The 16,960-nt window shown below is 39.4% G+C and overlaps 1 protein-coding gene across 5 annotated transcripts; it reads left to right on the forward strand.

Moving 5' to 3' along the window:
* The first annotated feature begins 3,393 nt into the window (after positions 1 to 3,393).
* Positions 3,394 to 15,797, forward strand: LOC140552137 (uncharacterized). Of its 5 annotated transcripts, none has more exons than XM_072676145.1 (14): positions 3,394 to 3,517; positions 3,870 to 3,942; positions 4,162 to 4,230; positions 6,319 to 6,343; positions 8,599 to 8,685; positions 8,842 to 8,987; positions 9,104 to 9,223; positions 10,400 to 10,463; positions 11,386 to 12,175; positions 12,322 to 12,373; positions 13,847 to 13,918; positions 13,996 to 14,097; positions 14,189 to 15,029; positions 15,104 to 15,797. In XM_072676145.1, the coding sequence occupies exons 2-14, from the start codon at positions 3,880 to 3,882 to the stop codon at positions 15,325 to 15,327; spliced, it is 2,655 nt and encodes an 884-aa protein (XP_072532246.1). In that variant the 5' UTR covers positions 3,394 to 3,517; positions 3,870 to 3,879; the 3' UTR covers positions 15,328 to 15,797. The 5 variants fall into 5 exon arrangements, with proteins under 5 accessions (XP_072532246.1, XP_072532245.1, XP_072532247.1 ...); XM_072676144.1 differs by having other exon boundaries at positions 3,873 to 3,942; XM_072676146.1 differs by having other exon boundaries at positions 3,873 to 3,942; positions 14,189 to 14,996.
* The last annotated feature ends 1,163 nt before the right edge of the window (positions 15,798 to 16,960 follow it).

Below are 16,960 nucleotides of genomic sequence, written 5' to 3' on the forward strand. Positions count from 1 at the left end.
TATCACGGCACCACACTGGAATTCACTGAGCTCCTCAGAGCAAATGTTTGTAGAAGCAAATATAGTGGCAATATAATGTATGTATTGTGATATTGCAGAGGAACCTATATGTAGAAGGATGTATACATTGTAGGTGATGGTGGAAAAGATAAACCATATTGTCATAAAATATGTGCTTACTGGGTGTGGTTCTGAAATAGTGTACCTACTTACAATGCTGATTACAGAATGTGAGTCAATTGCAGCCGTTGCCTGTTAAGATTAGATGAAGCTTATATTCATTTATTCACATTCTTTCAATTCTGCCTCAACATGTAAGAAACGTCCTGCTCCTGATCCATCTATTCTGCAAACAATAACAAGGAAAGGCTGAACAATGTAATTTAAGTCTTGACTTAAGTCAAACATCATTTCTGCTGAGCATTTTGTTCAACTTTCACTCCTATTCTTAATTTACTGTAAATTGTGAAATCTACTGGGGGATAAATGACACGGGTTTGCCCATAATAGTTAAAAAAAAATAAAAAAAAATTTTTTTTTAATTATGTTAAAATATTTTTGGGGGGGATATTATATTACAATATATATTTTATCCATCTGTATTTTGTAGCTGAGTTTAAAATAAAGTGCTATATAATGGTCAGTTTCCATTCAAATATTTCCAATCACAGATGCACAACATTCAGCTCCCCTGAAAAATTGTCCAATGGACTAGGGAAGTTATTACTGAGTGGAATGCTGCTCGAATAGCATTTTGACGCCATCTCCAGGGCAGAGTGGATCATGCAGTTAAGCTTCCTTTAAGTCTATCTATATGTCTAATATTTTGTTCTAATTCAAAGAGGAAAATCTCATGTTATTTTGCAGGCAGTAGTTTTATAGAGGAAACCCATGTAATTTGTCCCCCGTGTTCTTTTTGGGGACCCATTCAATGGATCAAGATACTAAACAGAACAGGTTCAGGTTTGTGGACAGTGGTGCAGATGGGAGCCAGGGTTTCAGGGTGCTCCCGTGTCTGTGTTACCTTCTGGCTGTTATAGTCAGATTGGCCCACTCTGATAATGTTCATATCACTGCTGTCCAATGAAAAACATGGAACTATTTTTGTCAGTTTATAGTTTTCTCCGTGGTTTGAACTCTGTAGCTGCTCTGTACACTGTGTAAATAATTCTGGATGAACAGACCAATAGAAATGTGCTGTTACTTGTTTTATAATTTACTTCCATTCAAGTTAAGAACGAGTTTGCCTTCTGCTGTAAAGTTACCATTTTGGAGATGCATGTTTTTCATTGGACAGCGACGACAATCTCTGTAATCCATGAATGCAATCAGAGCTTGGACTGGGACCGACTACAGAGACTTGGACCATGGACTACATGACAGGGATGTTTAGTTTTATGCTTCAAGTGCTATTGATGGATTGACTGGATTTCTGTAAAGCTGCTTTGTGTAAAAAGTAAAAAGTAAAAAGTGTAAAAAGTGCTTTACAAATACATTTGATTTAATTTGACTTTCTACAAACACACCCTAAAGCCCTTTCTGTAATAACAGGCAATAAAAATATTTACATTTTCATAGAACTGTGGAAGCATGTAGTTGCTGTGATCTCAGCTGTGGAATAAGATGTGATAATATCTAAAGTTGGACTGCATAGGAAACAAGTGGATCATCAATTCAAGTAAGCTCCACCTCTCACTCAAAGCCCAGATAACCAAACTGACTCATATTGCATAAATGAAAACAAAGATTTTAGAGTTATGCTTGGAAAGGTGGGGGCAAAAGAGAAGGGGACGGCAACAACATAGATGAGTACAAGCGGACAAATCATGATCAAGTCATTAAGAAGTCCTGAAGACTCTGTTGGAGGGTTTGTCACCATCCATATGGTGCAGACGTCCAGGATCCAGCCAGAAACAGTTGCTTAAATATTTGGTTAAATGTAGATTTTCAGAATTACACTGACCCCTGGAGGCATCGTAAATAACTGGGTTGCCTATTTTCCCACTGCAGTCTTCTGTCTCGACAGCTGACAGCTGACAGCTGACTATTCACCAGTACCAGTTCTGTGAAAAGTTGTTTATCAGTAAAGTTAATATATTTTAGGCTAAGAAAACAACATATAACATTATAATAAACACAAAACGCTGGAAGAATGCAGTTACAAGAGCACAGGCTTGGGCACTGATTTCTCTGTGAACTCCAGCAACTGTACAGATTTGTTCAGTTCCACCATCAGTTCACCTGATTTAATGACGGACTGACTGGATACACAAGGTGTTGGATAGGGACTATAAATATAAATGGCTTTTCTCAAGAAAGAAATTTAGAAATGGTTATGTACCAAAAATAGTTGACGGTAATTCATAATTAAACATGCCACACTTTTACTATATGGAGAAAAGTTTAAGTTAATATGGAGTTGGTCCTCCCTTCGCGGCCGTAAGAGCTTCCACTCTTCTGGGAAGGATTTCTGCAAGATTCTGGAGTGCGTCTGTGGGACGTTTTGCCTTTCATCCAGAAGAGCATTTGTGATGTTGGGTGCTGATGCTGAGCATCTCTCAATCTCTGTTCTAGTTTATCCCAAAGAAGGTGGATGGGGTTGAGGTCAGGTCTCATCAAGGGCCAGTCAAATTTCTCCACACCACACTCATCGACCCATGCCCTAACTGATCTTGCTTAGTGCAGCTTTAACTAAAGAAAGCATTCAGCTCCAGCAAAACACGGCACATTATTTATTTAAATATGTGTATAATACTTCAAAATCTATACGTTAGATAATCTGTAGTTATTATGGATATATAGTTATTTTTCAAAATATGTTTTATGATTATGTTTTCTTTTTTTATGTCTCCTAAGAGTTATATATTGTCGCTGTCCAATGAAAAACATGTATCTCCAAAACAGCATCTTTAAAGGAGAAGGAAAAAAAAACTTTTCATTTTGTCATTTTGGAACATTTCTATTGGTCCATTCATCCCTATTTATTTACACAGAGCAGCTACAGGGGTCAAAAGAAAAGTAGCTAATAACAGGCAGGCATGGAGATACAAGTTTTTCACTGGAATAACAGCAATATGCTCTTTATATTACAATAGCCTCGCAATGCAGCATTCAAGGCTCTGTACAATGGCATCATAAGAAAATGACAAAGAATGTCTAATTATTATTATTATTATTAATTTAATATATGCATTCAGTATAAAATATGCATATATTTTAAGAATTGCATTTCAGAAAATTCTTATGAACATCTTACTGTTTCTCTTAATGCTCTTTGGGAGATTTCTCTTAGGTAGGTCCGGACTCTGCTCATCTTGTGCTGATGTTTCTCCGCCTTTACGCTTGGTGGTGCTCTCTGCTCTCTGCTCTCTGCTGCCCTTTACTGAAGGCCAACCACAGAGGAAGTAACCTGGCGACTAGCGTGAGCGCGTTAGCACAATAAACAGGAGCCTCACAGGAGAAGAGAAAGCTGTGCTTTTGATTATTAGATTATTAGTACAGTTTCTCCAAACTACAGGTGAGTTCAAATCCCACTAGTAAATAGTGCTAGGATATTTCTCTCGGACGAACACATTAGCTAGCTAACAAGCTAACGTTAATTGAGCTGTTAGCTATTAGCTAGGTAGCTAGCACTGCCTGTTTCTCGGCTATGGCGTTGTTTGTGTAAATGTTAGCGAGCTAGCTAGCCAACATGTCTGCCTAGACATTGGTCAGAGTGTTGTGATTCATTATAGCTAGCTATATGCTTCTCTCTTCAACTGAAGCATACAGCTAACTAGCTAACTAAACTGACAAATAGCTACAATCAAACACACTCAGCTTGTATGTAGCAACATGCTAGCTAGCTATCTAACTACTAGCTTTGTTAGCAGGTGGGCAATGACTGACCTACTGACTGTTTACGACGACGATGAAGAGTCGAACACCTTCATCGACTGCCTGGTAAGTATTTTCCACTAAAAATAAAAAGCATTGGTTAGTAGAACATCCAAAGATTTTCTCATTCAAAGCCTTGACTGTTGTGCAGCTGTTCAGTGTGTTTTAGCAGAGCTGTATCAAGCCCTCATTCAAACATATTCAGTCATGATGATGGTCATGATGATGGTCATGATGATGATGGTGAGGTGAATGTGCATGTAAATCCATCCATTCATTTTTCAGGTATGTAACAGAAAGATAAGAGGGGACACTCAATATAAGGTCCACCTGACCACCCCACAGCATTTGAAGGTAAGCATTTTGTCAAGTTGGATCTATACACTTCCAGGTGTGTAGCTGGAAATGCTGACTACTTGGAGCTGGGCGTTATAACGATATTTTGTCGCATTGTGAGACTTAATTTGCTTTTCTAAGAAAAGTGAGGATAGTTAGTAATTAATAAACACTGATCAACTGCAGCTTTCATTACAAACAGTGTAATTAACACTCAGGAGATGTTGAGTAAATATCACTGTACTCAGTATGTGAGAGTATCTGAGTAGCTGTAGTGTATTTAGAGTAGTGATTATTAATATGTATCTTGATCTAGTATTTTTACCATATTGTTACCGTATGACTACTTGTGTTACTTATTACTGACTCCTTGACGTTAATGACAAATGTGTAATTATTTGTAAATGTTAGTGGGCGTTCACCTTAAATTCACAGTGCTACAGGTCGCACATTGCCTGTTAGTTTTGCCACTGTGATATGAAGCATGCTTTTGGTGCATTAACCAATTTTTCTCCCCGAAGTCATAACCAATTCCACCCACTAGCTGTGTTGTCATGTGTCCTACACAATGCCATCAACCTGGGAGGATGAGGGCTATTGTTGGCACATTTTTCCTCAGATACCATCTTTTTTCCCTCTTTCACATCGGCATCTCATCAACAGCTCAACGCATCCAATCCCTCAAGCAGTCTCTTGACAGCTCTGAACAAATGGAGAACACACACTGCCAAGTCTTTCCCACCAGCCTGTGTTTGCTTGTATTGCTAGAGGGGGCAGATTGAGTGCCCTCCACCTGACCCAGGAAGAGCGAGGCCAATTGCATTCTTTTGGACTGCCAACAATCTTTTAAAGAAAAAGGGTAACAAGTAGACTGCTGTGCCTTTCAGGAGCCCGAAGAATTTTTGTGATATCCAAAGTTGAATTTCTTGGATACTGCCGCAATAGTGATGGAGTAACATGAGAAATCTACAGACCTGCCTCTTCAACAGTTCTCCAGGGGCATGCAGCCTTCTGTATGTCACTGAAGGCTTTACTCGTATGTCTCATTCCTTCACGTCCAGACAACTTCTTAGTATACGCTTTAGTTCTTCACATTACACAAAGTGCTTTACACCTGCATATAAAACACTGTTTTTTATGGTGTTTTGTGTGTGTGGTTGTTTCTTTTTTTTTGTGAGACACACACACACACTTCCATTCCTTTTTTTTTTTTGTATCTGGTGAACCCACTGGGTTATGTATTGTGACTCTCGTTGTTATTTTCGGATCTTAATAATTGAAAGTCATTGGAAGAGAATATCTCTTTCAGTGCACAGTGGACTTGCTGTTATTGTGCAAGTGTAAGGCACATATTTAAAGCCAGATGCAGTAATGTGTGTCAAAGGACTGAACGGAAGTCACTTCTGTGTGCTTTAAAAATATGGTTCAAGTCTGACACAACATTTACTGCATTCAGTGCTTTTTTTTTTTTGGTGATTGTTTTCTGTTGGTGGTGTTTACCACAGCTTTCAGACAGACTGCTTGGTTTGTATTATGGGTCCAGTTTTGGCTCCATTTCCGGTACTTTCTTTCAAGAGGTGGTCTTGAACGCAAGACATTCCTGCTGTTGGGTGCTCACCCCACAGATTTCATTAACTCTCATTGTTCTCAGAGTTCTTATTCACACTGAACGGTCACTGTTCTATTTGTCCGTACAGATCTTTGCAAGTTTCTGGATCAAGGAATTATCGATCTGATGTTATGATTGTACTTGTTTTATTAGAAATACTTTGGAATCAGCTTCATTCCTTTTATCTTCTCTCCACAAGAAGACTTCCTTTCTGCAAAAATACAGGATGGATTCTACTTCTGATGTCCTCATGGATTCTCTTCCGGCAAACACTGACTTGAAACTGCAGAGGAGTTGAAGCTGATTCTCTCTCTCTGCTGTCGCTAGTACTACCAGGGTAAAAAAGGCACTTTTTGGTTTAAAAGGACACTGATGTAAGTGTTGCGTTTAACCTTTCTGTTTTTGTGTTTGAAAGAAACTGTTGGCAGATATGATTTGTTTCCCGTGTTCTCATCTGTTCCTGTTTTTCTGCACTTTTTGGTATTAACTCTACAAAGAAGGAGGAGGTTCTAGCTGCTAACGGTAAGTAATTACACATACTTTTTGTGTAAAGACTTCTTTAGTCATTTCCACCACTAGTCACCGCTTGGCTACTGGTTGTATTGCGTTTAAAATGGCCAAAAATGAAAATACTAATGAAATAATATTACTAAAAAAAACAAAAAAACAATAGTAGACATAAAATAGACAGGGCTGCAGGTAACAATTGTTTACATATGCCTTCTGACGTGTTCCCTAACTTCTGACGTGTTACTGCACCGTCACTCACCACTGTTCAGTCTGTGTAACAAGTGATGACAAGTGACTCTTCAGTGGTGCAGTGAAACAGTAGCCGTGCTATCTGTTGCATACAATGACCACATGTATTGTATGCACGTTATGAAGCACTTTTACTTACGTTGACAGTTGAAATCGTCATTGTCAGCAGCGACTGATCATTGCAGTCATCACTGCATGGGTAGAGATCTGAATCGTTCTTTCTCTTAAACTGCAGCTCTGAAGAGCAAGGATTTGAGTAAAGTACAGCAATTTAAGAACTTTTAAAAAAAATAAAATGTATATAATAAAATATTTATAATTACAAATTATTGATCAGGGAAATTTAATTATACGCTTTTAAAATGTTACACCCCACACACAAAGACTGCAGTCAGTCTAAGTAGGTGGGAGATGTGTAAGTTCTGAGCTCATCACTTAAGTGGTGCTGTAAACCATATGTGGTTGGTGTGGCGCAACAGATAACACCACTACCTACCAGTGAGCTACCACACCATGTGGGAGACTGGGGTTCGATTCCCAGTCTGGGTGGCCATGCTGCGCTACACCAATAAGAGTCCTTGGGCAAGACTCCTAACACTACATTGGCCCACCTCTGTAATACCAGTAACCATGTAAGTCGCTCTGGATAAGAGCGTCAGCTAAATGCCGTAAATGTAATATGTTTTTCAGCTTTCAATCTTCTTTTGACATGAGAAAAACATGATTCCCCAGGACACCGTTTTCCTTTTCAGTTATTCGAGTCCTACCAAATACCCTTTGACTGGCCGATGTTTCACTGTATCAACAGTGAGCGGAATAAAGCCATCTTTTTGGTTCTGCTCTAATGGACCAATGGACCCCACATTGCTGTGACAGCACTGGACTTGGCCAGTGTAATTTACTTGGAAATATTTAAGTCCTGAAGCATATAAATGCTGGACATTGGCATTTATATACGGGTTCTATAAGTATTATACTACCCACAGATACAATTAAAAGAATATAAATCAAATTCATCAAGCCAATTCAAAACACGTTGGTTCAGAATCGTAATCCTGGAACTAGCAAGTTTGATTTTTCTGGAAGATATTGGCTGCTCTGATTTCTGAGCATTTCAGAACTATCAGAGAGTCCAATTCTTTTAGGAATGAGGTTATTCCAGCCTTTCCTCCTAAAATTCTGGGATATGCCTTCAAGACAAACCTATTGTTCATCAACCGCTGAAAGAGATGCATCTGTTGGATCTCAACAAACCAATGGTAAAGAACTGCACTGATTGCTAGCATGCACATCCATTCTGCACCTGCACGAAAGAAAATACTCCATACCAGAAGGTGGTAGAAGTCTGGAATGTCTGAAAACTGGAAGACCCAGCATTAATGGAAGGACTACAAGCTAGCTGAGCCTGAGCCTTGCTCACTTTCTTTTCTCTTGTGCAGAAGCCAGCACCGATTCAGCATGCTCAGGCGGCTGAGCAAGTGCTGATTTACTAGTACCAACAGTACAGAACCTGAAGAACTATGGGCAACGGTCAGTCACAGATGTTCAGCATCAGCTGGGCAGCTGTCAGGCTGACTTGCTTGGCCTGCCTGGACCCTTAAAAAGAATCTTGGAATTCTTTGTGAGAAACATCATCTGGACCAAAATGACTGGCTGTACATGTGCTGGGAGGCACTGCAGAGACACTGTGGTTCAGTTATGTCATGCACACGTCTGTTTTCTTATGCAGCGTGTTGCAGCCATTAGTGTTTGCTCTTGATGAAATAACAGGCACCCTCTCTTCCAGACTGAAAATGGGCATTGATTTGGCATGTGGACATTTTAGGGTTTTTTTTTTTTGTCAACGTCTGTATAAATCCTTCAGCTTTCACAATAAAATGCTGGTAGGATTGTTTTGATGTGGAAACTTAATGTACATGTTACAGATGTTAATTCCTCTAGCATGTGTGGATATTCCTGTATAATCCACAGTAAAGCTGTGATGGTTTTTTTCTGACCTGTTTTATGAAATTCAATAGGCGTCATCCCTAAACCGCAGCCACTGCCGAAATGGACTGATTTCAAACAATACCTGGAGTACCTGCAACTTGATGAGCCCATTATTGGTATGACCGCATCGTAAAATGTGATTCATCATGTGTTGTAATACACAAATGGAATGTTTAAATATAAATAATTCAATACAGCAAGTGTTTTGTCAAAGGTGTTTTCCTGAATAATCCTGGTAACAGTCGCATGACTCCCATCTTATGTTATTCTAGGACTGGATTCCTTGGTACAAGAGGAGGATTTTATCTCAGATGGCAAAGCCTATTTAAAATACAGGTGTACAATGTGTTCTGTTGGGATGGTGATGAGTACAATGGTATCTCATATTGTGAGCCGCAAGCACCGTCAGAAGTACCTGGTAAGATTGAAGTATTTTCTTTCTGCAGTTCTTGTATTGTACAATAACCGATCGCAAAATCATCGCTAATTTACCCAAAGTGGTAGTAACGGGTCTTGTAACACAACTGTGCGCAGCAACTAAAGAGGCCAGACTTGTTGAACCAAAATAATGGCATGGCACAAAAACAACCTGGACTTGTTGCAAGGGCTAAAGCTGCGATTGTGGAGAAGCAGGATGGATGGGGTACTCCAGTGGTATGTACTCGTAATGTCAAATTATTAAAGCCATTTCATGTTTGGTGACCCACAGCATGGTTTCAAACATTCCTTGCCCGAATACACCTGATCAAGCTTATCGACCGTTTATTGAACCTTTCAGGAGCTGGATCAAGTGTGTTGGGCCAGTGAAAACTTTAAACCATGCAGTAATGTAGATTAATAGTGTAGACCCACATTATTGCTTAACTCTGCTTTTTTTCTCTCTGAAATGTGTTCACATGATTGTGTGAACATCTAAACTTAATGCAGACCAACAGTGTCTGATGAAGGCCAGTGAATAGTCTAGCACACTGATTTTTCAAGCCAGATTTTGAAGGCTAACAGATGGTTCCATGTATTTGCTCTAGTAGTGTTTAGATCAGAGAATGTGCAAAATGTGGAAAGGCAGAGGGGACTCGGAAGGTCTGAGTTTTTCAGCAAACAAAAAAAAGTGAAGTACTTGTACATTATCACTGTGTGCGACGATAATTAGCAAAACGCTAATGTATTATTCGTTAACAGCCAAACGTGCATCTATGGATCTCATTTGTATAATCACAGCTGGAAGTAACTGGATGCTGATAGATCATCGAGAGATACATATGTAGAGTAGGGCTGGGCCAAATTATTTTAAATGTAGGTTTACATTTGTTTCCTTATTTAGTGTTTAAATAGCATGCCTTTTGTTAATTCTAAGGGTTTAATGATGGGTGTTTAGTTAGTTTGCTCTGGTCTGAACAATTTTAAGTCTGGAGTTGTATGTCTGGATCCATAATCCATTTCTGTAGGAACTGATGATAATGCATTGAAATAACTTGTCTAAAACAAGATTTGTGTTAGTCTATTGAGCTTTGCTATCTATTCAGTTCATTCATCTTTAATATACTTATATTTTTGCTGCTCTCTAGCTATGCAAAATTCCAATCGGATTTATCATTCAACTACATATGGCGCAATATTACAGCACCGCAGTCTCTCTGCATCTTTGGTATTCTATATTGTAAAAAGGGAGTCTGTCCAAGTGTAAAAACTTAAATATTTATATTTTTATTGATTTAAAAAATTAACAAATGTACATAATTAGGCATGCCCTGGTGTTTACATTTCGTACTAAATTATACAAACAACTGAATTCATATAAATTTTGACTTTTTTTGTTTTGTTTTTTTAAAGCCACTCAACCGATCAGATGGGGGCCAATCATACCAGGGGAAAAAGGTGAAGAAAGGAAAACAAGGTAAGAAGTGTATTCTAAGCCAGGAGTTCTCAACCTTTTGCATCCCACAAACAACCATAACTCCTGTGGTTTAAACTAATCTGATTGTTTAAAATACAAGCAAATATAAAACAGTATTTAATGTAGTCTTTAGAATTTCATTCAAGTGTATTTGACATAAATATTTTTCAAATTAATCTTGTCATGACTTGATGTCAGTGAGTGCATTTACATGCACATAATCAGATAACTGCAGAAAATCAAATTTTGGTAATCTTTCCAATACTTTTAAAAACACCATTAATCTGATAATGTCTCAGTTTTCACCCTTTATTGTCTATTTTTTTTAAACAAATATACAATGTGCACTTTGTCATTGCTTAACAATATTTAAACTACTTTTATTATTAACGGCCCCTTTTTTGATCAGTGTTTTATATCCCTCCAGATTGCATGAATGTGGTCAATTGCTACCGTTTCACAGTTGTTGCACTGATTTGTTTTGGTTTTCACTGTTTTCAAGAACATTCCTCTTTATGCAGTTTAACTTCTGAACATGTACATTACCTGCAGTACTGCTTTTTTCCTCTTGAATCCAAGTTATGAAATTGGAGTATGCAGTCTACACAAACACAGGAATAATCAAGTGACTGCCAAGAAATATTGTATTACTGCTGTGCACGTAAACACACGTAAACACTTAACAGCTTCCGATGTCAGCTTGTCTGACCATTTAACAACTCAACCTGCATACATTTAGCAAACAATTGTTACTAACATTGTCATATTAAAAGTAGTTTGTTTATGTAAGTAGGGCCTCCACAGGTGAAAACCACGGTTCTGAGCATTTGTGTTTTAAATGTGATTGTAATCATATTCTATAGTGTATATTTTTTTAGTCTTGAAAAGGCAGTTTATTGACTCTCTTATTTTGTCCCTGCAGGCCACAGAAAACCAGAAGGCTCTAATTCTTACACCCATGAAATGTCTCATGAGAAAGACAAGAGAGGGCAGCTTTCTTTGGCTGAAGATGCATATAGACGATCGTCAGATTTTTGGGATGATTTGTTTGGGAGGCCGTCTCATTATTATGGGGATGACCGGAATGATGGCTCTAGAGGCGACACAGCTAATTGGCGATCCTATCCAAAGAATGACCAGTCTGAAAATGTGTATTCTCATGATGGCAGGCAAAGAACCTGTGAAAACGAAAGCCAAAATGAACAACCATATCTGAAAGGAGACGGTAGTGTAAGGTCTTTTGTACAGGATGATGATGGTGCAAGACAACATGCAGACAGGGTCATTCCAGGGAGGTCTTATCATGATGAGCATCGGGATGATTTTTACCCAGCAATGAATCCCAGAAGAGAGTGGGACTCTGGTGCTGATCTGTATCACGTCAGTGTTCCAAGAAGCAGGTTTGCTGATCCAGAAAGGAGTGGTTCAGCTCAGCTGCCAGAAATGGACTATCGGGTGGACCGACAGATTCAGGGTCAGGTGTACGCATCTCATAGTGGAAGAGGACATGGTCTGGACGAGATGCAAAGAGTGGGGAGAAGCCTGCAGTATGAAGAGGGAAGAGAAGCAAGAGCTGGGTCCTTTGAGATGCAAGGCTATGGCAAAAGAGGTGGTTCAGGAGATTATGCTCAGGAACATGCCCCAGCTAAAAGAAAAAGGAAGAGTAGGTTTTCTGATGCCACACCACTGGAGATCGCACTTACACAGAACAGGTAAGGTTCATTTCCCATGGATGGTGATAGACAAGAACATTAGGCATTTATTAGGTTAGCAAACTGAGACTGGAATTTTAAAATATTTTTATTAAATTTGAATTTCTGTAAGTCATTTATACTTTTTTTTTTTTTCCTTCTTTCAGGGTGATGGACGTCATGGTTCCTACAAAGAACCAAAATAGAGGACCAGTTCAGGTGAGTCCACAGGATATTTAAATAGCATTAATAAACTACAAATGCAGATTATAGGATCGTGTTATGCTAAGCTAAGCTTTGCTTATTTGATCTTTAGCCTTTTAGCAGTTTGGCATTTGCATCCAAGTCAAGTCAAGTGGGTTTATTGTCATTTCAACTACATACAGAGTACACAGTGAAACGAAACAACGTTCCTCCAGGACCATGGTGCAACATAGACAGTGCATACAAGACACAAGTGCAACACAAACAAACAAGTGCGGACAGACAACACAACACAGTACAGACAGAGGATAATAAATAATGACTGTAGTGTGCAAGTTGTGCAATGTGCAATAAATAGAGTCCAGTGAGGTAGTAAAGTTATTAGTGCAAATGCTTGTGCAAAAAATGCTTCCCATGTTATCTGGGGTAAATGGTTGGAGAGAGAGAGAGAGAGAGAGAGAGAGAGAGAGAGAGAGAGAGAGAGAGAGAGAGAGAGAGAGAGAGAGGGAGAGAGGGGGAGAGAGAGAGAGTAAGATATCAGTTCAGGAGTTGAGTTGTGTTGAGGAGTCTGATGGCTTGGGGGAAGAAGCTGTTGCAGAGTCTGGTCGTGTTGGACCGGATGCTGCGGTACCTTCTTCCTGATGGCAGGAGGGAGAACAGTCTGTGTGAAGGATGGGTGGAGTCATCCACAATGCTGGTTGCTTTGCGGATGCAGCGGGTGGTGTAAATGTCCATGACGGAGGGGAGAGAGACTCCGATGATCTTCTCAGCTGTCCTCACAATGCGTTGGAGGGACTTGCGGTCAGAGGCTGTGCAGGTCCCAAACCAGGCAGTGATGCAGCTGCTTAGGATGAGACCCAGTCTCATCCTTGCTGATATTTAGTGAAATCCATTTTTCCTTTCACCCATGCAAAACAACCCCAAAGCATGATAGATCCACCTCTATGCTTCACTGTTGGCAAGGTGTTCTTTTCATGAAATTAAATTCCTTTTTTTTCTCCACATGCATGTATGCTGATTATGGCCAAAGTTTTCTAAAGAGTTCTAATTTGACAGTTTACATCCCTCGTTTACAAAACTCACTTGATTTCTCTATAATACTTCAAACTCACAAAACCAGGTTGAAAAAAAGTTTTTTTTTCCTTCCGACTCCTCCATGAAGATTGTTTATACAAGCAACGCTGCACAGTGGAACAGTGCACCACCTTCTTGAATTGGCTCGGAGTCCCTGCTTTATGGGGATCAAAATAGAAGATTAGAAACATGATTTAACTGATGATCCCAATTACAATTTGACACGCCTCAGGTCTGATTTCCATTTCAGGGTCTTGGACAAATTCTATTGTGTGTATATAATGTGTTTTATGTTTGATTAGCTACAAAGGCTGTAGTTATTACTTCTCAAAATGACAAGGGACCATGGGTGCCAAACTGTTATTTTTGGTCTCAATGTCTTAAAATATATATATTTTTAATTATTGTTGAAAGGCCCTTGAAGAGAGACTGGATTCCGGTGTGAGGCATCCCGCTGTAAATACAGAAAATGTTTTGGATGTGCTGGTAAGTATAGGCGATTATGCAAACATAGTGTAATTGTTTGTATTGTGTTTTTCCTAACATGTTTTGTTTGATTGTAGAATGAGGTCAAAATTGACACTGCGGAAGAGGCTACCTTCTTGAAGGAAAAGTTATGCGCTGTTCTAAAGGAGTTTCATGCTAATAAATCTCAGCGTGTCGAGGTTTGAACTGAATCTCTGTCTTTTGACTTCTCCAAAATAAGTCTTATCTTCTGTATTCTAAATGTCACTTAACTCCTCCAACAAAACCCAGGTCTCTCCAATGGTCAGGGATTACAGCACCAGGAGTGACACATGGATGGATCAGCGCAGGAATATGCATGAGACAAGAAATTTAGATGAACATGGCTTTCAGGAGACCACAAGATATGTACGTGACCATAGAGACTTTCAAGAGCGAAAAACTTTCACAAATGATTCCACAGGTCTGCAAGATACGTGGCGGCCAGAAGAGAATTCCGGAGATTTTCAGAACACAAGATATGTCAAAGACCACAGACACGTTCAGGACATGAGGGGATATGAAAAAGACTCTTATCAGGAGTCTGCAAGATATGAGAAACGCTCCACAGATTTTCAAGAATTAAGACATTTTGAAAACACTCCTGCAGATTTCCAACAGTCAAGAGGGTTTGGGGACAACCCAAGAGATTTTCATCGTAGTGGACATTTTGAGGCTGAACATAAGTCCTTCCAACAGGAAAGAGGGTTTCAGGAAAACTCCAGGGATTTTCAGCGTGCAGGAAATTTTGAAGGAAACACTTCAACTTACCAGCAGGCCAGCGGTTTTGAAGAGAGCTCCAGAGCAGGACGCGTTGAAGATAATCCAAGAAGCTTTCAAAACATTCAACATACCAGGGGTGCTGAAGAAAAGCGAGGTTATGAAGAATATTCAGGAAGAGCAGCAGAGGGAAGATATGGCGAGGGGGACTACAGGCGCTTTCACAGTAACTTTGACTCTCGACGTGAATTTGAATATGATGTAAAAAGAGAACTATCAGCTGAGCCGTCTGATGATTTTAAGGATTATCATCCAGATGGTGATAGAAGAGCTTACCAAGGTAGGCTGATGAGCAATTCTATGTCTTCCAAAGGTAAAATTACAAGATTTTATTTAAAATAATAATAATAATCATAATAATAATAATAATGAATATTATCTTTTCAGAGAGCTGTTGGAAGACCAGGTCTCTAACAGAAGAAGATAAGGGGTATGGTGAGAGTCGAGCGCACAGGCCACAATACCAGCGTGACCGTGATCCTGATGTAGAACTCTATGATCCATTTCACCCATCATCGTCTCCACCGCCTCCTCAGGGGGCGGCACCCCCCTCCAGTCTTGAAAAGCTTGCTTCCACTCTTTTGGAGCTTGTGGCACGTACATCAAATTGAAATGATTCCTAAATAGTGTGTAGTCAATATTGTGAGTGATCAATGTAAATAGTTTTGTTTTTGTTTTAACGGTTTATTAGAAATGCAGAACATTTTGTTGTGTTCATTATGTGTTTCAATAGTAATGTTGGGTAAACGCAGCCATAGTGCTGTTTCTGTCCTTTTATTACAGTGCCCATTACTGAGTTTGAATAGAATTGTATGTAACTGTTAAAGCATTTAATTGGTTTGTTTAATTCTGAAGGAAATTACTGAAACTATCAGGAAAAATACATAAAAAAAAAAAACAAAACACCAACCCTGGTCTTGTTTCTTAATGCTTAAACACCACACTTCTCACAGTGACTATTCCTTATGTCAAGTCTCTCTATAGCGGAGTTGTATTCAGTGTTAACATTGGGGGAAATGCAGGATTACTGACGATGAATGACAATCTAGCGATGAAAAAGAAATAAATTTTTTACTTCACATTTGCGTTGCGTCTACTGAAGTGTTTCAGTGTGTGCAGCAAATACTAAAACTGCTCTAAGTGAATGTAAAAGGGAATCAGGACTGTGTTGTTAAACCACTCATTGTAGGAAGTATGAATCATTAAATTATAACTTAGGAAACTAATATAATGGCTACAGAAGCAAAGGCTCAAGATGTTAATGTTTTAATTCAGCAAGCTGTCAGTTAAATGTTTTTGATTATTTGAAATAAATACATTTTTACTTTTAAAACTCAGTAGCAATCAGACATAGTTTTTCACGCCAGACATGATTAAACTAGGCTGCCACATCTTTTCCAAAGAATAATTACAAATAACAAAACTTCCCTCGTTCAAATTAGCCAATTATCAAGCTAAGGTGTGTTGGGGCAGTGAGTCTCTACTAAAAACAACTGAGGGCTGATCTAAGACCAGATTCATCTAGTTATTTTTATGTCTGATCTGACTGTGACTAATCTAAGCTTGAATTTAGGAATATTTTTGTGAATCTGGCTCCAGCACTTCTACTCCTGATGTGGCAGTGGCCTCTAACACTGATCTGTGGGCCATCTACGTCTAGACATGAGACGCTACCCTAATCAACCCCACTTGATTCATCCAATTATTCCCAATTTGGTGTGATCTGAATGATCACCGCCTCACCTCATCCCTCACTCCACAACTCATCCCAAAAATATTAGATGGGGCACCAACCATCATTCCAGAGAACACAGTTCCACTGCTTCCCAGCTCAAAGCGGAGGGGGGGGGGGGCTTTAAAACCCATTTACCCCACACCTGGCATTAGACATGTTCCCAATAGGTCCAGATGGTCCTATTCTACTGGCAGTACTTCTCTACAGGAACTAGACAAGCTGTGTGTGCGTTTGGAAGTAGCTGAATGCATTAATTAGAAGGAGTGTCCGCAAACATTTGGACATGAGTGATTTTAGACTTTTTAAAGATTATTCAGACCCGTAAACTTCTCTACTGCAAACACGGATCTGTGTGGAACCAAATGTGGGTTCTCTACGGCCTCGTTTGGAGAAGCCGCAGTTTCCCTGGGTGTAGGAGGGCAGTGCACTGGACTGGACTGGACTGAACGAGCGGGCTGCTGTTGAGCCAATCGGAATACAGGAGGGCGGGGCTTGTCGGAATACGGGTG

The sequence above is a fragment of the Salminus brasiliensis genome, chromosome 3 (assembly GCF_030463535.1).
Source record: "Salminus brasiliensis chromosome 3, fSalBra1.hap2, whole genome shotgun sequence".
NCBI classification, from domain to species: domain Eukaryota; kingdom Metazoa; phylum Chordata; class Actinopteri; order Characiformes; family Bryconidae; genus Salminus; species Salminus brasiliensis.